This window comes from Myotis yumanensis, unplaced genomic scaffold (genome assembly GCF_028538775.1).
Source record: "Myotis yumanensis isolate MYYU_CA2020_CCGP unplaced genomic scaffold, mMyoYum1.0.hap1 SCAF_6, whole genome shotgun sequence".
NCBI classification, from domain to species: Eukaryota; Metazoa; Chordata; class Mammalia; order Chiroptera; family Vespertilionidae; genus Myotis; species Myotis yumanensis.
In genome coordinates, this window is record NW_027223757.1 from 65,225,881 (window position 1) to 65,248,382 (window position 22,502).

Consider the following 22,502-nt stretch of genomic DNA (forward strand, 5'->3'; position numbering starts at 1 on the left):
CGGGAAGAGACTGGACAAAAATCGTACACCTATGGATGAGGACAGTGGGGGGAGAGGGGGTAAGGGCAGAGGGTGAGGTGGGAACCAGGTGGAGGGGAGCTATGGAGGAAAAAAGAGGAACAACTCTAATAATCTGAACAATAAAGATTTAATTTTAAAAAATAAGTAAATAAAATGAAATATACTGTCAAAGAGAAGAAAACTTCTTTAGTGTAGTTCAGCCACTTTCATCCTCCATCTCTTACAAACTTTATATCCCAAGATGGGCACAACATGACCATCAATATAAGTACCTCTAATTTTAGTTTTGTGGAGGTTTTTGTACAGAGAAGTATTTAAAGTATCTATCAATTTTATTTTGCCTGTTCTCCTTGTATTTGGCCTAACTATTGGGAATTCAACCTAAGGCCACAGAATACAGCAAAGCTTACTGATGAAGATGAGTGAAAACCTGTGATTTTAGTTTCCCTGGGAAAAACTTGTTTCTAAGAAAGATCAAACATTTAATTAAAACAAGCTGGTCAATATTATGACACATCTATTGTTAAACTAAACTAAAGGCTACAAATTTACCTTATAGGAAGTTTTTCTAGGAAAAGAAGGTTATAAGAACTCTAACCCATTTAGATAATGACTTTTTTCCTTATGAAAGAAAATAAAAAGAACCAATATGTTTGTTCAAAACACTTTAGAATCTGTCTTTCAAACTTAACCTGAGAATCTTGTCACATTCTTTTGAATTATCCAAGAGTGTGGGAAACTTTTATCCTCTGAAGTGGAATTTAACTTTTGGAAAAAGTTGAGTCACATCTCTAACTGTAACATTATTATTATTACTCATATGCAAATAATAAAAATGATTTTGAACTGCTATAGTAACCAAAGAGCATACAATCAAAGAATCTCAAGAATGGAAGAGACTTCAGAGTCATCTACATCACTCTCCATCAACCCATTCAATGCTTGAATACCAGTTACACATTTCCAAGTGATTGTCCAGCCTCTAATAATGGTAAACTCACTACTACTTTCCAAGGCAATCAATTTCAGTTTGGATGGTTTGAAATACTGGAAAATAGCACCCTTCTAGTATTTACATACATTACCTTAGAACTCCCACATACTAACTTAAGTCATACTCCCTATAATTGCTGTATTTTTGGAATTTTAAAAAAGTATATAGAGCCTGGCTGGTATGGCTCAGTGGTTGAGTTCCTAACTATGAACCAGGAGGTAATGATTCAATTCCTAGTCGGGGCACATGCCCAGGTTGCGAGCTCCATTCCCAAAAGGGGGCATGCATAAGGCAGATAATCATTGAATCTCTCTCATTCTTCATGTTTCTATCTCTCCCTCTCCCTTCCTCTCTGAATCAATAAAAATATATTTGTAAAGAAAAAAGTATGTAGAAAATGGGGAGAAAAGGACAGAGATCAAGAAAGTAAAAATAAAAAAAAAACACTATATATAAAATGCATAATAAAGTGGAGGGAAATGTTTGTTTTTTTGTGTATTGTTTGTTTTTTCCATTCTCTCCATTCATTGAGAGCAAGCATTATCTCACCGAATTATAGCAAATCAAAGATTGTTATTAGCTTGTCATTAAAAAAAATTAAGCACATACTGTGTTGCTAGCACTGTGGTAGTCATCACAAGGACTAAAAAATACACATATGATGAAGTTTCTAGCTACCGGAAGCTTACAATTAACTCAATAAACATGTACAAGTGTAAATAAAATATGCTATATAATCAAGCACAACCTATACTCAGAAGATGATTTTATTAGAGTAGGAATTTAAGCTGGGTTTTAAAGAATGGGAAGAATTTAGTTTTATAGAAGAAATTGCATGCAAAAAGAATTTCCAACAAGGACAACAGCAGAACAACAACAACAAAAGAACAAGAACACACCATCAGATTTTTTCAACAGGAAGAGCTGTCTCTATACAGCCAAAACTCTATGTTGTAAAGCATCTGGAGTAAGGTCAAAGACACAGGATGAAACCAGATGGCAGAGGTATTTGACTACCAATTTAAGGACAATAAAATGTTTATGATTCTCAGAGGAGAATCAGTGCAAATCTCTTAGGAGTGAAGTACAATTATCAAAGCAGTGTTCCAGGAAGATTATTCTGGATGTGGTGTGTAAAATACATGAATAGTGACAGCGATAGGAGCATCAGAAATAAGCTAAAACCTAAGATATGGTAGGAAAAATGAGAATGAAAAGCAACACAAGGAATGAACAAATTAAGAACTGATGGAATTGAGGCACAAGAAAGAAAGAAGAACCACAGAACACTACAAGCTTTTAATATTAACTGGAACAATGACATTAAAAATAAGAAAGTCTGGACAACCAGATAATTATCTTCATCCTAGATTTGTCAAGTCGCAAGTAAACCAACATCTACCATTAATAACTATGACTGGAGCCAGAATTTCTCACAATGAAACAATTTCATAAATTATTTTTCCTGTTTCCATATGGAACATACAGAGGTTTTGTTGATAATTCCATAAAGCAATAGTTAATTCTGATATTCTATTCCTTATTCTACTCAAATGCATAATGTTATCACACACACACATACACACCATCCACGTGTGGTCATATTTATTCCTTTCTCTTAACTTCTATCATTGCATTAACATCTAGCTGTCTTTGCTTAATTGCCAAGCATTTTTCATAAAGCAATAAGATTTATAATTACTTCACAAGAGTTACTGAGTATACAAAAATAAGTAAAAAATGTAAAGTCATATTCAAATTTCAGTGCCACAGAATCAACCTAACTGGCTAACTCCAGCTTCATAGAACATGCACATAAAATGGATGCCTGAGAAAACTACCAATTACTTCATGCCAAGGATATCCAAGGTTTCTTAAGAATGGTAAATCCATGAACAAAAGTCTCCAACAGGCAACCTTAAAAAAAGATCTGAAACTCATGGCAGAAGTCACTACTGGAACGAGAGGGAAAACCCATGTCCACAAAAACATAACAACTGAATGTGTGACAGTAAATGAAAGAGCAAAAGAGATAAAGATAAAACTGTAGAAAATCTCCAGTAAGAGGGAAAAGTAGAAACATAATAAAAAACAACAACCCCAGAAACTAAATAAACAAAATAAAAGATGCAGGATAATAACTTTAGCATCTTTTATAAAGAGAAAGCTCAAGACAGCAGTGGTTCAAATAAAGCAGGAAGGAGGATGGAGAGTTCCATTTGGCCATTAGGGATAACTAGTGTTCTCGGTGAGTGCAAACTTAGCAGGATGATGGGAATAAAAATGAGTTAGTAGAGAGAAAAGTAAGGTGAAGAAATGAAAATTCAGGTAAAGACCTTGCTTAAGGAATTCAACTGCTAAAGGAAGACAAGAGCTAGTCCCTACCGTGGTCAGCAAACTGCGGCTCACGAGCCACATGCGGCTCTTTGGCCCCTTGAGTGTGGCTCTTCCTAAGCCTTAGGAGTATCCTAATTAAGTTAATAACAATATACCTATATACCTACCTATATAGTTTAAGTTTAAAAAATTTGGCTCTCAAAAGAAATTTCAATCGTTGTACTGTTGATATTTGGCTCTGTTGACTAATGAGTTTGCCGACCACTGCAAGATAATGGTTGGCACAATGTGAGTACTTAAAAAATGCTTACTTGCTGAACAAGCAAACAAATGAATAGACAAGTATAGCAGAGTCAAGAACTGTATGTTAAGGGAAAGAGGGTATTGAGAGAGACTTCTTTATGGAAGGAATGGGAGACGCAACATATTTCAAAGAAAAGAGATTAAAGATGCATCCAAATGCATTAAATTTTTTAATTAGGTAGAAAAGCAAGAAAGAAGGCTGAGGATGAAAATAAAGGTAGAGAAACTAGCAACCAACACCATCTCCCCACCTTACCCCTAAAATGAGAGCAAACAGCAGAAACTCAAAGCAAAAACACTCAGAGGTTGGGGTAGACAAAAAATGAGAGAGAAGAATGTTTCTATTTTTTTGTTAGAATATAAACAACGAACTAAAACGAGCAGGGTTTAAAAAAACCTTTCCTTCTGGCTGAGCCGGTTTGGCTCAGTGGTTGAGCAATGAGCCATGAACCAAGAGGTTACTGGTTCGATTACGGTCAAGTCACATGGCAGGGTTGCGGGCTCGATCCCTAGTAGGGGGCATGCAGGAGGCAGCCAATTGATATCTTTCTCTCTCATTAATGTTTCTATTTCTCTACCCCTCGCCCTTCCTCTCTAAAATCAATAAAAGCATATTTTTAAAACAAACAAACAAAAAAACCCTTCTAGCCCAAAATGTAGTCAAAGCTAAAGCAAAAATGATAAAGATATGAAAAGAGGGAGTAAAAACGCCTATAAAATGTTGAAGACAAGTTCACTAAGGAAAATCACATGCCTAAGGAAACTGGACAATTACAAATGTAAATATCCCCAAAATATATTTTATAAATGAATGGCCCTAGCTGGTTTGGCTCAGTGGTTAGAGTGTCAGCCTGCGGATTAAAGGGTCCCCAGTTCGATTCTAGTCAAGGGCACATGCCCAGGTTGTGGGTTTGATTCCCCAGTGTGGGGCATGCAGAAGGCAGCCGATCAATGATTTTCCCTCATCACTGAGGTTTCTATCTCTCTGTCCCTCACCCTTTCTCTCTAAAATCAATAAAAATATATTTTTTTAAAGTTTAAATGAATGAATTTTAGTTGTATGGCCTTGGTGTTCCCAAGAAAACACTAAGTACTATATCAATAAGTGACACTCATAAGTAATAAAGAGCCTGCAAGAGAAGATTACTAAAAAATTTACAGATACAAAATGCATTAAAAGTGGTCCAAAAGTTAATATGAAGTATACTTGCAATAATGGACAAAGTCTCACCAAGATGTTTTATTTGGCAGCAATATTTATGAGACTCTACACAAAGTGAGCTAAGAAACTGGAGACCACAAGTAACATTTCTCTACAATAAAAATACTCTTCATTTTAACTCCTCAATATAGGCAATGAAAATTAATAAATACGAGTTGTTAAACAATGAGGAAAAATGAAAAGACTTGGGGTTAATGAACCAGTACAAAACAAAATTAAAGCTCTAGTATTTATAAAAGTATTAAAAAATCAGTCCTTTCCAAAAAAATGAGAAGCACCTAATAACAAATCCAATAAAGACATTTAATCTGACCATGAACCACATTTAAACAATTTTTTTATTAAAATTTAAGGTGAGTAACTGCATTTAAATGCTAATAAAAATTAAAATAAGTTTTGGTAGATAACTTATTTTTTATTAAAAATAAGCATACAGTAATTCTAACATAGCAATGATATGGTACAAGCCCTAAGAACTTACTTTCACACAAACAACATCTATATAAATATGTTATACAGTCCTGACTGGTTTGGCTCAGTGGATAGAGCGTCAGCCTGCGGACTGAAGGTCCCAGGTTCGATTCCAGTCAAGGGCATGTACCTTGGTTGCAGGCATATCCCCAATAGGGGGTGTGCAGGAGGCAGCTGATCGATGTTTCTCTCTCTCGTCGATGTTTCTAACTCTTTATCCCTCTCCCTTCCTCTCTGTAAAAAAATCAATAAAATATATTTAAAAAAAATATGTTATACATATAATACCAGTTGATAAGAAACCTTGAGGCAAAACTTTAGTTACATTTTACAGAGTAACACAAAAAAATAACGTTTTTATTTAATAGCTCAACTGGGCTCAGAGATTAAATCACATTTCTACATTAATTAATAAAAGATCTAAAGAAAACAACTAACCAAAATTAAGTATCATCTTTGAAACATTATTTTCATGAAATGTTGGGGTGGTGGGAGGGGAAGACATAGGGGCAAACTATATGCAGTAAAAGTATTTCTCTTCTACAAATAAATACTGCCCAAGCATTTTTTATGACAAGGAAATTCTTATAAAATATCATAGGAATAAGGAGCACTAAGTCACATGTAATCTTTACTTCCCACAATGTGAATTAAGAGAGTTAATAAAAACCAACTCCAAAAGACAAAAATGCCAATATATAGCAACCTAAGAGTATAGAAATTAGTGTAATGGTTTCACCTGAGGGACTTGACTAGAAACTGGCACAAAGGAACTTTCTAGGGTGATGGACATGCTCTGTATATCTTCAATGGGCTGTAGGTGACACAGTACTGACATTTGCCAAAACATATAAAACTCATATCTGTAAATTGTTCTATTACTACACCTCAATTTTTAAAAACAAAATGCCATGGTATAAATAGAGTTGGATTTTATGAAATATTATCTCCACCACAGGAAATACGATATGCTTAAATCTAAATAAGGAGCAACCTCAATAGACAACTGATATGATTATCTAACTATTCATCTCAAAATGCCTTCATATCCAATACTACTAAAAATAAATTATTTTTCACAAATATTCATTTACACTCAATAATATCACACAATGAATCTATTTATTTACTCAGTACTACATTTAGCAACCAATTCATCACAAAAGATTCATTAGAAAGCTAAACAGCTCAAGATTGGAAAGATATTCAAGGCAGCAATACTGAGGGTTTTATACATAATAAACAAATGGACTAATACTACTAATAACTGGCAAGTTAACATTATTGAGTGTTTAAAATATGCCAGGTTCTATTCTAAATGCCTTACCAATATTAATTTGATCCTCACAGCAACCGACAGAAGTAGGCACTATTACTATTCCCATTTCACAAATGAAGAAACAGACACATGAAGTATCTACCTCTAACTACACAGGTCTAACTCTGGCAGTCTAGGAAAAACTTTCTTAATCACTTTGTTCTACTGTCTTTCTAGAATCAGTTGCCTTGAAATTTTCTAGGCTAAAATAAAAGATTGTGCTCTGTGGTACAGAACCTTGGGGGCATCTATGCTGCACAGAAGTTCCAGGATAATTTTTAAGGAACAACTTGGGCTTTGCTTACAAAGAATACTAGATACCTTTCTGTGTGATTAGACTTCTCTATTCTTTTCATTTTTCTTTTTTTAAGTAAAACTTATTGTCTACTAATGTGATTTTTTTTTTAAATAAGCACATCCTAACCACATTTCTCATCAAAGAACACCTGGAAGAGGAGCTCTGTGGTATATGGAGCCATGCAGAGCATTCTCTGGTGACAAGTACTAACCAAAATCTTACAATCCAAAATAATAATTATTTCAGGAAGTTGACAGTTGGAACCATATGACTAGTGTTCAAATACAATTTCAAAGACTGTATATTACTTAATAATTGTTTTCAAAATCCCTACATTTTTAATAATACACTAGTATTTTGTGGTATACCTGTAACCTATTCCACGGAAAATCAGTAAACTGCAGCCCTATGACTGGGAAGTTCTGCTCTAAGCTATATGGAAAGAACAGCTATTCAACTCCTTTCAACACCCTAGTTGAGAAAAATATTATTTCTGGAGAACTGAATTGTCCAGGGATTTCATGTTTTGTCCTTGGTTTGGAATAAACCATTAAAAAGACAATAAATACACTCGGGTTTTGAATGCTTTTTACTTCCATAACTCATTATAAACACCAAGTTAAATTTTCAAGCTATACTTCACATTTTCTTAAAGACAACTTTAAGAAACAATGTAATGAAATCTGTTATCACAATTACTACAGAAATATTAAAAAGAACATTAACTTGCCCTGGCAAGTATTACTCAGTGGTTAGAATATCAGCCTGAGCACCAAAGGGTCACAGGTTCAATTCCTGGTACCTGGGCTGCAGGTTCGATGCCTGGCCCAGTGGGGGCATGTGTGGGAGGCAACCAATCGATCTCTCTCTCCCTCTCCCACCCCCGTTCTACTCTTTAAAACACCAATGGAAAAATATCCTCAGGTGAGGATTAACAAAAAAAGAACATTAACTTATGTGAAATGTTCATAAAGCTCTGCTTCCTTGATATAATAGCAATTTTCTCCTCAAGGATCTTGAAAATACATAAAGTATAATATTTTCTTTTATGCCCTAGCTAGTAAAAAGCTCAAAACTTTATTTAAAACGGACCTAAATAAATTATGCTTGCCTTTATAGCCTGATGATCTCTACTCTTTTTTTTTTCCGTTGAGTACTTTTAAGATTAATTTTTTTTCGTATTTAATTCTTTGCTACCTCTAGAATCTACTCTGGTATAAATATGTCTTCAATATAGAAGTTTTACTTTCTTTAACCAAATTACCATCTTTTTAAAAATAACCCACTCCCCAGAGTATTCTATTCTTTCTACTCTTATCACCCCATTCCTGCCAATTTTTGTGTTATTTTTGGTCTTTTTTCTGATGGGAGGACTGTATATCACTAAAGTTCAACTACATATATTTGTGTATTTAGTCTTCATACTAACTTAAAGTACTTTGAAAAGGGTATAAGAAAAAGTACTATAATTTCAATGTGAATTATAAAATAAAACCAGTAGAAATCATCGTTTTTACACCAGCAATCAATCTTAAGGATTAGAAATTATGATTTTGAGAATTTAAGACTGTCATACTGGAAAAATGGCAAACCCTTAAAATTATGAACTTATCTCTAACAAAGCTAAACCATTCAAAACAAGTCCAGATCAGTAATTAGAACATCTGCTAAGTGGGCTGCCTTCTAACTATTAGGCCCTGTGAAAATCAAGAACACCTCTCTACAGAAGGGAAATACTCAAAGTTAGTTTTTATGCTAGAGGTGGTTTATTCTTTATCTTTACACAGGCTCCCTCTACTGACAGGAAAACAAAACAGACTATGGAATTATGAGGGCAAATTTCATCAACACAAGGAAAAGGAATTCATTTTTTAAATACCTCCAAATCAACATTTTAGATAAAAACAGATTATATAAACTGGCTTTACTACAGTCCCAGAAGAAAAAAACACTGCCAATGATTGAAATAACATATTTTAAATGTGGCACGTACTATTTCAACCCACTACATTTCAACCTATTTTTTTAAATCCTCACCCAAGGTGTGAGGATATTTTTTCCATCGATTTTTTAGAAGGAGTGGAAAAGTGGAAGAGGGGGGAGGGGCAGGGGCAGGGGGGAAGGGAAGAGAGAAAAAAAATCGATGTGAGAAAGACACATCGATTGATCAATTGGCTGCCTCCCACGTGTGCCTTGGGGGTGGGAGGATATCAGACCTGCAACCCAGGCATGGGACCTTCACCTGGAATTGAACCCATGACCCTAGAGTGTGCAGGTCAACACACTACCATTGAGCCACAACAACCAGGGCCATCCTATGTAATAAAAGGCTAATATGCAAATTGTCCCCTCGAACAGGAGTTTGACCGGGAGTTCAACCAGGAGTTTGCCCAGGGGACTGGGTGGCCAGCCAACTGCCTGTGGCCCCTCCCCCCACTGGCCCCACTCCCAATAAGCCCCCTACCCCAATTGGGAGTGGGGCCAGCCGGCCAACCACCCACAGCCCTTCCCCCCGGCCGGCCCCCACCCGTGCACCAATTCTTGCACCAGGCCTTTAGTTTCAATATAAATCCTTAAATGCAAGAAGGATTAAAGATTTTAAATTCACTTTAAATATTTTTAATAATTTATCATAAGAAAATGTTTACCTGTATCTGTTCTGGTGTCCATTGGTCTAGGTTGACTGACTTGACCCTGGATATATGAACCCCAAGATTTCTATGTATCCCAGCACATCTGATGCAAATAAACACACCAATATTCCAGGAAGCCCATCGGGGACCTAATTAGGGAGAAGAAACAAAGAAAAATAAATATCATGACAGCACATAAACATCATTCTGTGTTTTTTAATACAATTATAATGAAGGCTTACAGAATTTACATGCTCAAATTTTCAAATGACACCAGCAGCAGATTGATAAGAAGACATGTGTCTTGGCTGTACTGAAAGGTTACAAATCAACCTTCAAGAACCTTAATGAGTTTACTAATTTTGCTTTACTAGAAACTTTCCCCCAAATCTAATCAATTCATGTGAACAGTTTTTCATTCCATATATTTGAACCAGGAGTAGTAACATCCCACAGTAAAAAGTAAGTTCTTAAAAGATTACTAACAAATAAAAAATCAAAGAGATTTTTAAAAATAAACCTTAGAAATTAGTAAGAATAACCAACCTAATAAAAAAAAATGGACAGAAAGATATGAATGGGTAATTTACAGAATATTTTTAATCTATTAATATTAAGTGTTGGCAAGTGTGAGAAACAAGGACTGGCTCCAGAAGCCTTATATCAGATGAATCTCCAATATGACCCTGAGATTTAAAAACTTAACAGATGAATTAAGGTATGCTATAAAATGTTAGTTCTTTGGATCATGTTCAAAAAATTCTGGAAAACACAGTAGAGAAACTCACATAAGTATACAAGAATAGAAGCTTTACTATTCTTCATACCTTTGAATGTTTTTTCTTACTAAGTTTAAATGTTCTTGACTATTTTTACATATTCCCTGTATAACAAAGTAAAAATGGAAAAATAAAAATATCTGGAAATTGTGTCAAATAGTCAGAGGCTTATACTAACAGATTTATATGAATCATCCTATAAAATAAAGAGCTAATATCCTATATAATAAAGAGCTAATGTGCTAATTAGACCGAACAACAGGACAACCATTGGATGACCTTCCGGATGAAGCCGGAGCTGTGAGGGCCGGCCGAGGCAGCCAGGGCTGCCTTGCACAAATTTTTGTGCATCGGACCTCTAGTTTGACTATAAAAACATATCTACACTAATAAAAGAGAAACATGGTAATTAGCGTACGACCGCAACCCTTTTCATTGGCTAATCAGTGAGTATATGCAAATTAACTGTCAGCCAAGATGGCGGCCGGCAGCCAGGCAGCTGGAAGCGAGCATGAGGCTTGCTTGCTGCAGACTCCAACGTTCCCCGCCTCACTTGCCGGCCTCTCAACTGCAACTCTAACCAACTATATACTATGTTGAAAATAAGAAGATAAACAAAACTCCAGAAACCAGCGGACTGAAATCCAGCCGGACCGAAACATTGTATCGATGTTTTCAGCAGCGAGGCCTCAGAGCTAAAGCTGGCCCAGAATAAAAAAAAAAGAAGAAGAAAACAAGGAGCGGTTGGGAGCTTTAGTCACTTGCCACCTGGAAAACAGCCCTCAGCCCCTCACCCAGACTGGCCAGGCACCCCAGTGGGGACCCCCACTCTGATCCAGGACACCCTTCAGGGCAAACCAGCCGGCCCCCACCCATGCACCAGGCCTCTATTCTATATAGTAAAAGGGTAATATGCCTCCCGGCACCGGGATCAGCGGAGCAGCGAGGCTCCCGGCACTGGGATCAGCGTGACAAGGGGCAGCGCCCAAACCCCCTGATCGCCCTGCGGCTCTGTGTATGACAGGGTGCGGCGCCCCAACCCCCTGATCGGCCCTGCTCTGTGGGTGATAGAGGGGAGCTCTCCAATCCCCTGATTGCCCTGGGGCTCTGTGCTTGACAGGGTGCAGCGCACCAACCCCCTGATCGGCCCTGCTCTGTGTGTGACAGGGTGCGGCGCCCCAACCCACCCCCCCCCACGGGCCCTGCTCTGTGCCTGATAGGGGGGCGCTCCCCAATTCCCTGATCGGCCCTGCTCTGTGTGTGACAGGGTGCAGTGCCCCAACACTCCCCCGCCCCCCCACGGGCCCTGCTCTGTGTGTGACAGGGTAGAGCCATAACCTCTCCATTGGCCCTGCCCCAAGTGTGACAGTGGCGGCGCCCATCCCCCTGATCGGCCCTGCTCTGTGGGTGATAGAGGGTGGCGCCCCAACCCCCCTCCACGGGCCTTGCTCTGTGTGTGGCAGGGTAGAGCCATAACCTCCCCATTGGCCCTGCCCTGAGTGTGACAGGGTGCAGCGCCCCAACCCCGATGTGCCCTGCTCTGTGTATGACAGGGGGCGGTGCCCCAACTCCCCTATCGGCCCTACCCTGAGCATGACTGAGGGTGGCATCACAACCTCCCAATCCGCCCTGCTCTGTGCATGACTGGGGGCGGCGCCCCAACTCCCCAATCAGCCCTGCTCTGAGCCCAACCAGGGGCTGCACCTAGGGATTGGGCGTGCCCTCTGCCACCCAGGAGCAGGCCTAAGCCAGCAGGTCGTTATCTCCCGAGGGGTCCCAGACTGTGAGAGGGTACAGGCCAGGCTGAGGGACCCCCCCCCCCCCCGAGTGCACAAATTTTTGTGCACCGGGCCTCTAGTACAGTAAGAGATATGGATAAAAAAATCAAGCTTTTAAAAAAAATTTAGATTTCTGTTTTAAGCACATACTTTTTATATGAAGGTCAGAGTCAATCTAAAAAATGAGATTAAAACTAGTAATTATGATGCAGTAAAACTAAATATACTCTCCCAAATTCCTTAGGCGATAGGTTATGCATATACAATTCCCAAAAAGGCAATGAATCAAGAATGGGAAAACAAAAGATTTTCAAGGCATTTCAAGTGTGGCTTCATTTTTATTCATAAAATAGAATGAACTCCCTCAGAATATCTGCTAAGGGAGCAGAGCAAAATACGAATGGAGACTTTTCTCTAGAGCAGTTTTCCTGATGTAATAACTAATTGAATTAAGCAGAAAGCATCATTTGCATAATGTCAGGACTATCAATGCAGGTATAAAGCTTAGCACACAATACAGTGGTGCATTTTTACAATAACCAAAGGTTATATAGGGATAAAAATGTATAAAGAACATGTACAACAATAATGCTAGCAGTAACAAAAAAATGGGACATTACTATTGAGCAAAAACTAAATATAATTGAACTAGTGCTCTGGTGCATGGATTTGTGCACATTGAAAGGAAATTAATTAGAAGGTGGCCAGCAGAGCAGGGAGGGACTGGGAGAGACGGGCCAGACACGCCCTGGAGCCAACCTCCCGAGGTCCCTCCCCGGCAGACTGTACTTGGGGCAGCCCTGCAGCTTGAAGGGTATCTGCAGAGTGAGAGGGGCGACTGGAAGGCCGCCTGTAGAGTGAGAGGGGTCCCTCCGGCAAGTGGGGTCCCTCGGCCTGGCCTGCGGGGATCAAGCCCGAAACCAGCTCTCCGACATCCCCTGAGGGGTCCCTGATTGCGAGAGGGTGGTTCTCGAGTGACGCACCCTGGAATCGGGCTCCCTCCTCTCTGGTTCCAGTGTGCGTCACCCGAGAACCGCCACTGGCAAGTCACCTCAGCTCAGTTTCTCCTGCATTGAGTGTCTGCCCCCAGGTGGTCACTGCATGTCATAGCTACCGGGCAGACGGTTACTTAGACTTTTATATACATAGATGTTAGGTGATGTTTTAAGTTTTAAACAATTGAAGGATATAAAAACCATTTCATTAGCTGCTAAAAGGAAAAAGAAATTGCTATCACTTATGGAAAACTGTAGTCCTAATCACTTTTGACCAAATTAAATAATAATGTAATTTTGTCAATGCCTCTTTCTTTGGAATATAGCTATCATATCTTAGGAACCCCTAAAAATAACTTTTTAAAAGCCTAACTGAAATTACAATTATATTATCCACTCTAAAAAATTAGTCTCATAAATTTACCTAAAATTGCCCTGATAATAGCTGCTCAACAAAGTAGTCAGTTAGTAATTATTGGCATGAAATCCTAATTTTCATTCACCAAACTATTCAACGAGTACTTATCTACTCTGTGACAAGTAAATGCTGTTAAAAGACCATAAACATAAAGTTTCCAACTCAAAAGGCCAAGCCAAATACAAATAGGTATAATCTCTTAAAAAACAACTTGGTGAAACCTAGTCAAATTTTAGGTGAAAAACCCTACCACTAGTCCATCTATTCTCTCTTTCTTCCCTCCCTCCCTCTCATTTCCCCTCCCTGTCTGTCTGTCTCTCTGTCTGTCTCTCTCTCTCTCTCTCTCTCTCTCAGGTTTATCAATTTATATGTAATATGACACACCTTTGTGCCCTCTACATACAATAGTGCAAATGATGGGGGAGCATAGAAGAAGAAAATATGAATGTTGGCAAGGGATATTAATGCAAGCATTGTAGAGATAGTGGCATCTGAAGTGATTACTGCAAGATAAGTCCAGTTATAACAGGTAAAATCTGGATAAGGTATAAGGACAAGGTACATTCTAAGTAAAATGTACAGTGCCCCTCCCACCCTGAGTAGTTTCAAATATACTATAGAGCAGTGATTCCCAAAGTGGGCGCTACCGCCCCTCAGTGGGCGCTGCAGCGATCCAGGGGGGCGGTGATGGCCACAGGTGCATTTGGGGGCGATGAGTAACTGCTATTAAAATTTTCAAAAAATTAATTTCCAGGGGCTGAGTAGTATTTTTTCTGGAAAGGGGGTGGTAGGCCAAATAAGTTTGGGAACCACTGCTATAGAGTGTCTAAAAAAATGTATATGCACTTTGATAATTATTCATTCTAATGGGTCCTGAAAAGAAAGAAACATCAATTGAGCTTTAAGAAAAAAGTATGCATACATTTTTTTGCGACACCCTGTATAATGCTATAGCCAGAAACTACATCATTGCAGCACCTGGTTACTGCTAAGTTTCTCTTATTTAAATATTGATTTGATATTTTTCCAAGTGTGATATATATGCATCTAAAATCAGTACCAAATGACTAATAACTTTCAAATAGCGATAAAAGGTAGTTTCAAGCTACAAAAGCGCTGTAGAAAGTGGAAAATGAGGTTTACTGAAGGATGAATCATCTACTAGTATATGATAAAAGCCCAGTGACCATTACAGTGGAATGAACAGAACAACCGGTCACTATGACGCGCACTGACCACCAGGGGGAAGACGCTCAACGCAGGAGCTGCCCCCTAGTGGTCAGTGTGCTCCCACAGCTGGAGCACCACTCAGCCAGAAGCCAGGCTCATGGCTGGTGAGCACAGCGGCAGTGGCAGTGGCGGGAGCCCTAAGGAGCGGCAAGCCAAGTGGTAAGGACCGAGCAGACTGGCAGTTAGGAGTGAGGGATCCCGGACTGCAAGAGGGTACAGGCCAGGCTGAGCCCCCCACTCCCCTACCCCCGCACAAATTTCGTGCACTCGGGGGGGAGGGGGAGGCCCAACGCACAAAATTCATGCACTGGGGGGGAGGGGGGATAATTGTTGAGGTTAATAATAAGGATTTAAAAATACAAGTAATTGTCATCTCTCCAGAATTACCAATCCTTCCCAAATTATCATAAATTCACTTTATCTCTTCCCTAATAATACACAAGGTTAGAGGCAGTAAAACTAGATTTGATTTGGTTTGGTTTTATTTGTTGGAGAAAGAAATAGCAAAAGATAGAGAATTTTGTTCAAGGGGGAACAGAGGAGAAGAGGAGGACAAAATTAACTGGGATGTAAAGGGTAATTCAAAAAGCAGCATCACAGGGTGCCCAGAGGATGTACACACCAAAGCAATAAAAGGATCTGAAAGAGAAGCTACCTGCATCAAAATATTGTCCAGGATCAAGCATGAAACCAGAAGACACTCTTTCTATTTCGTTACCACAGGCCCTTTTGTTCTTTACCCAAAAGTGACTAGCCTTTCATTGTTCACAGTCAGCTATGTTATGGATAAGGTACACTTGTGAAGGACCAATAGAAGCAAGCAACAACCCATGAAAATATGTTTTCCAAACTGTAAATTTAACTATAAATTTGCAAAAGAACCTGTGCTATGTGATGGGGGTAGAAGAGGAGAGAGGGATTACTGCAAATAAGCATGAGAAATCTTTGTGTAATAATGGAAATGTTCTAAAATTCTACATGGTGATAGTTTCAAAATTCTGTTAATACATTAAAATCACTGAAATTATACACTTAAAATAAGTAAATTTTCGAGTATATAAATTATACCTCAATAAGGCTGTTTTTTAAACACCTGTATATATTTCTTTAAATGTAGGCATGAAATATCATTGCTTTTTCCTTCCTTTACCAGAAATGGAAAAATGGCAAGCAAAACTAGTAGTTGAAGCTGAGAAGACACTAGCAAATGATCTCAAGATGTGGAGGACTTGAGATAAAGAGAAATATCAGGCATGAAGCCATGGTATCTGACACAGAGTAAGCTCTTGATAAGTATTAATATATATCTAATTGAACATAGTAACTATCATCTTCTGGAGACTGGCTTAATAGTTAAGATTTTTCATTTTAATTTTTAAGATCTCTTGAATCATATAAAAACAAAAGCCAAGCAATAAATCCTAATAATAAGAGTCTCTTTAAAAAATAAATAAATAAAAATAAGCCAGGTGGATCAGTTGGTTGGAACATCATCCCATATACCAAAAGATTGCAGGTTTGATTACCAGTCAAGGCACATCGGGGTGGTATGGTAGGCAACTGATCAATTTTTTCTCTAGTCAATGTTTCTCTCACTCTAAAAATCAATTTAAAAGCCATATCCTCCAGTAAGGATTTTTTTTTTTTTTAATCAAAATAAGATCCACTAACTCTGTAGTAAAAATCTTGACCTATCACCAGGCCAAAATCTGACAGAATGATAAACTGATGTCTCTGTTTCCCTTTTGATGTTTCTAATTATACCACTACCAATTTTTTTTCTCTTCCTAAACAAGTGTCCTCATTCTTCCCCATTCAGGCCTTCGTTTCTTGGTAAAAATGCGACTTGAGTTCATGAAGTAGTTACTCACTGAAGGCAGTATACAGCTCTTCCCAAAATACAAAGAGAGACCTGGGTGTAAATCATCAATCAGACACTTATGGCTATGAAACTATAGACAAATTATATGACCTCTCTTAAATGTCAGTTTCTACAACTATAAAATAGGGCAAGTTCATCTATATCTTTCAGGGTCCTTTGATATTAAAGGACATAAAATATATAACCACCTAGCACAAAGAGAACTATACACAGTAGTCCCCTCTTATCCATGGTTTCAGTTACCCACAGTAAATTGTGGTCCACTGTGGTTTGAAAATATTAAATGGGAAATTCCAGAAATAAACAATTTATAATTGCATGTCATTTTGAGTAGCATGGTGAAATCTCTCACCAACCAGTCCTGCCAGGGACATGATACAAGCTGGATATACGTGTTCCCCAGTTTCCCAGCTATTAGTCACTTAGTAGAACTGTCTCAATTATCAGACAATTGTCCTGGTAATGCAGTGCTTCTGTTCAAGTAACTCTATTTACTCAATAACGGTCCCAATGCACAAGGGTAGTGATACTGACTATTTGGATAAGCTGAAGAGAAGCTTAAAGTGAACGGTTTAAAGTTCTCAATAAGGGAAAAAAAAAATGTGTGTATATATATATATATATATATATATATATATATATACACACACACACACGCACACACATACGTGTGTGTATGTATGTATGTGTGTGTGTGTGTGTGTGTGTGTGTATATATGCATGCTATGCTAGTTTTGCTGCTGCACCTCCAAATGCATAATTTACAGCCACAGTGTATAAGTGCTTGGTTAAAATGGAAAAGGCATTAAATTTGTGTATAGAAAATATGAAAAGAAAATGTGTACCAACTTATGTGCAGTGTTGCTCCAGAAAGCACTGAGCCTATATGAAGACTTCAGCAAGGGATCCCCCTGAAACAAGTCATATCAAACCATCAACAAAAAATAAGGGGTGATTATAATATGATATTTTGAGAAACCACATTCACATAACATTATTGCAGTATACTATTATAAATGTTCTGTTTTATTATTAGTTATCATTGTTAATCTCTTACTGTGCCTAATTTATAAATTAAACTTATTACAGGTATGTATGTATGTATGTATGTATGTACAGGAAAAAAACAACATATATAGGGTTTGGTATATCTTCGGTTTCAGACATCCACAAGGGGGTTTTGGGATGTATGCCCCACAGATAAAGGAAGACTACTCAATATCAACTCTCGTCTTCTTTACTGACTGGGTCATTCTGTCACTCTTGAAACATTTTAAGTCATAGAATTTTCCCATCTTGCAGCCTTCTCCAACCATGTGTAATTATATCTATTAGAAAATTCTCTCATACTGAAAAGAAAATACCACAAGTTCAAAAAAGGGAAAAAAAAATCATGATGGGCTACTTTGAAGTAACTGGAAACAACTTCATTCAAAGGCAGCTTCATGAATGTGGTGCAACTTTGAAGTGGGCCTGGGAAGATAAATGAGAGTTGGATGAGCAGAAAAGACTTAGAAAGCTAATTATTCATTCACTCATTCACTGACTCATTGTCATAAAAAATGTGCTGAATGCTTACTATGTGCCAAGAACTTTCTATATGTAGGAAATTAAGACAGATTAAACTCCCTTCCATCTTGAACTATATATTCAGTGGAGCAAAACAAGGAGACAAACAAGTTACAAAATGTATAGGATCTCAGATTCTGATAAATACTATGAAGAAAATAAAATTAAGTGGGTAAAAAAGAATAGGAAGGGCTTAGAAAAAAGATGGGATGCTATTTTAAATACAATGGCCAGGGAACACAATACTGTTAATGTAGCATTTGAACAAACTTCTAAAGCAGTGGTTCTCAACCTTCCTAATGCTGAGACCCTTTAATACAGTTCCTCATGTTGTGGTGACCCCCAACCATAAAATTATTTTCGTTGCTACTTCATAACTGTAATTTTGCTACTGTTATGAATCGTAATGTAAATATCTGACATGCAGGATGTATTTAGACGACCCCTGTGAAAGGGTTGTTCGACCCCCAAAGGGGTCGCGACCCACAGGTAGAGAACCGCTGTTCTAAAGCAAGAAGCCAATTACATATCTGGGGAAAGGGTTCCTGACAGAGGAAATAGCCTGCAGGCCCTGACAATACTCTGGTAGGATAAAAACCACAGCACAGGAAGAGGCGGAAGCACATAGTATCTTTGGTCACCAACAGCTGGCAGAAAACAAAGAAGGTTAGCATAAGTGAAAATATAGGCTGAAGACAATGCAGAGAACCTTAACACCCAAATTTGATTTTATACTAGTAGCAACAAGGAGTCACTGAATAATTTTGAAAAGGCCAGTGAAATAAATAAAATCACAGCTTAAGAAAATATAATACCGCGGCTGGTGTGGCTCAATCGTTGAGCATCAGCCTATGACCCAGGAGGTCATGGTTCGATTCCCAGTCAGTTGGGGCACATGCCCGAGCTGCGGGCTTGATCCCCAGTGTGGGATGTGCAGGGGGCGTGCAGGAGGCAGCAAGAGGCAGCAGATCAGTGATTCTCTCTCATCATCGATGTCTCTGTCTCTCTCTCCCTCTCCCTTCCTCTCTAAAATCAACAAAAAAATATTTTTTTAAAAGAAAATATAGCCCTAACTGGTTTGGCTCAGTGGATAAAGCGTTGGCCTGGGGACTGAAAGGTCCCAGGTTCAATTCCGGTCAAGGGCATGTACTTTGGTTGTGGGCACATCCCCAGGAGGGGGTGTGCAGGAGGCAGCTGATCGATGTTTCTCTATCATTGATGTTTCTAATTCTATCCCTCTCCCTTCCTCTCTGTAAAAAATCAATAAAATATATTTTAAAAAATATATATATATAATTTAAAAAACCCCGATTTACTCAGAGTTTGCACTTGTTTGTTAACTACATATTAACAAGAAGCAACTTGCTTTTTCTTCATATTTAGATGCTGGCTTAATACCAGCCTTCAGCTTGAAGTGGAAAAAATAATTTAAATAGTCTCTCTATATTAGAACTGTTGCTTTTTTAAAAAGCCTTAATATGCTTGCTTGCACTTTTAGCATGAAGAATAAATGCAAAGACTAAGTTAAATTCTGTACCAGTTTGAGCAAGCTACAAGTATATAAACAAATATTTTAAACAGTACAAAACAGAATGAGATGATCTTTGAAACATGAAATCCTATCTAATAATAGAGAAACATAGCAATTAACCATAACTTCGCTAACCTTCCCATTGGCTAATCAGAGCGATATGCAAATTAACTGCCAGCCAAGATGGCAGCCGGCAGCCAGGCAGCTGAAGGGAGCCGGAGGCTTACTTGCTCCAGTGACGGAGGAAGCCAAGGTTCCCCACCTGCCGCTGCTGGGCTCTGAGCTGCTCTCTAAGAAACACTGTTGCAAATATAGAAGCTAAACAATCCCCAGAAACCTGCTTTCAGTCAGCCGGGATCTCAGAGCTGGAGTCGCAACAAAGTTTCAAATACAGAAGGTAAACAAAGCCCAGAAACCTGCTTTCAGCATCCGAGGTCTCAGAGCTGGAGCCGAGCCTCAAAGCTAAAGCCGGCTCTCAGCTCCAGTGACAGCCATAGAAGGTAAATAAATCCCAGAATAAAAAGAGAAAAAAAGGAGAGGTTGGGAGCTTCAGTCACCCGCCAGCATGAGAACGGCCCTCAGCCCCTCACCCAGACTGGCCAGGCACCCCAGTGGGGACCCCTACCCTGAAGAGGGTATGATCAGCTGAAAACAGCCATCATCCCCTCATTCAGGCTGGCCAGGCACCCAAGCGGGAACCCCACCCTGATCCAGGACACCCTTCAGGGCAAACCAGCCAGCCCCCACCTGTGCAACAGGCCTCTATCCTATATAGTAAAAGGGTAATATGCCTCCCAGCACCGGGATCAGTGGAGCCGCAATGCCTCCCGAACCCAGGATCAGCGGAGCCGCGAGGCCTCCCGGCACCAGGATCAGCGGAGCCGCAAGGCCTCCCCAACCCGGGATCAGTGGAGCCGCGAGGCCTCCCGGCACCGGGATCAGAGGAGCGGCAAGGCCTCCTGAACCCGGGATCAGCGGAGCCGCGAGGCCTCCTGAACCCGGGATCAGCGGAGCTGCAAGGCCTCCCAGCACCTGGATCAGCGGAGCCACGAGGCCTCCCGGCCTGGGATCAGCGGAGCAGCAAGGCCTCCTAGTACCGGGATCAGCTGAGCAGCGAGGCCTCACTGCCCCGGTGTCAAGCAGAGCCGCGAGGCCTCCCAGCACTGGGATCAGCGGAGCCATGAGGCCTCCTGGCCCCTGGAGCAGCGTGACAGGGGGCAGCGCCCAATCCCCCTGATTGCCCTGCGGCTCTGTGTGTGACAGGGGGTGGGGCCACAACTACCCTATCCGCACTGCTCTGTTCGTGACAGGGGAAGGCTCCCAAACCCCCTGATCGGCCCTGCTCTGTGCCTGATGGGGGGAGCTCCCCAACTCCCCGAATGGCCCTGCTCTGTGTGTGACAGGGTGCGGCGCCCCAACCCCCCCATGAGCCCTGCTCTGTGCGTGACAGGGTGGAGCCGCAACCTCCCCATCGGCCCTGCCCTGAGTGTGACAGGGGGGAGTGTCCCAACCCCCTGATCGGCCCTGCTCTGTGCATGACAGGGGGCGGCACCCCAACCCCCTGATCCGCCTTGCTCTGTGCGTGACAGGGGGGTGGCGCCGCAACCTCCCCATCGACCCTGCCTTGAGTGTGACAGGGGGCGGCACCCCAACCCCCCAATCGGCCCTACCCTGAGCGTGACTGAGGGTGGCATCACAACCTCCTGATCCGCCCTGCTCTGTGGGTGACAGGGGGGAGCTCCCCAACCCCCTGATCGGCCCTGCTCTGTGTGTGACAGGGTACAGAGCCCCAACCCCCCTGATGGGCCCTGCTCTGTGCGTGACAGGGGGCAGCACCACAACCCCTGATCCGCCCTGCTCTATGCATGACAGGGGGCGGTGCCCCAACTCCCCAATCGGCCCTGCTCTGAGCCCAACCAGGGACTGCGGGGCAGGCACCTAGGGATTGGGCCTGTCCTCTGCCACCTGGGAGCGGGCCTTAGCCAGCAGGTCATTATCTCCCATGGGGTCCCAGACTGTGAGAGGGCACAAGTGGGGCTGAGGGATACCCCCCCCCACCAGTGCACAAATTTTTGTGCACCGGGCCTCTAGCCCTATATAATAAAAGGCTAATATGCAAATCAACCAAATAGCAGAACAACCAGTCCACTGGTGCACAATGACCACTAGGGGGCTGATGCTCAACGGAGGAGCTGCCCCTCTGGTAGTCAGTGCACTCCCACAGGGGGAGCGCCGCTCAGAAGCCGAGCTCACAACTGGCGAGCGCAGCAGTGGTGGTGGGAGCCTCTCCCACCTTTGCAGCAGCGCTAAGGATTTCCAACTGATGTCTTAGGCCTGCCTCCCATGGGGAATGGGCCTAAGCCATCAGTCAGACATCCTCCGAGGGCTCCCAGACTGCGAGAGGGCGCAGGCTGGGCTGAGGGACACCCCTGCCCACGAGTGCATGAATTCCATGCACCAGGCCTCTAGTATTTAATAATATGCCACAGAATATAAGCAAATACTTTCATTTGATGTTGAAAGTAACTGTGATATCAGCAGTCAGCAAAATAACATCAAATTTATATATGAAGAGCACATCATAAGAGATTTCCTCTATAAACTGATTTAGCCTTGAGAGAATGGGGAGACTGATTTAGATTAACTTGTTTTGCATCACTTAGTCAGTAGTAGCAGCATTAAGAGTTCTGCATTTTCTCCTACGTTGTGTTAGTAACTCTAAG

General features: G+C 40.6%; 1 protein-coding gene across 2 annotated transcripts in view; it reads right to left on the minus strand.

Annotated features, from left to right (window-relative positions):
- Nucleotides 1–22,502, minus strand: part of SMAP1 (small ArfGAP 1) — a 116,171-nt gene that overhangs the window by 63,514 nt on the left and 30,155 nt on the right. For both annotated transcript variants that reach the window (XM_070418298.1, XM_070418297.1), the window contains exon 2: nt 9,613–9,746. In XM_070418298.1, coding sequence (XP_070274399.1) covers nt 9,613–9,746 — 134 coding nt within the window. The remainder of the gene's footprint in view (nt 1–9,612; nt 9,747–22,502) is intronic.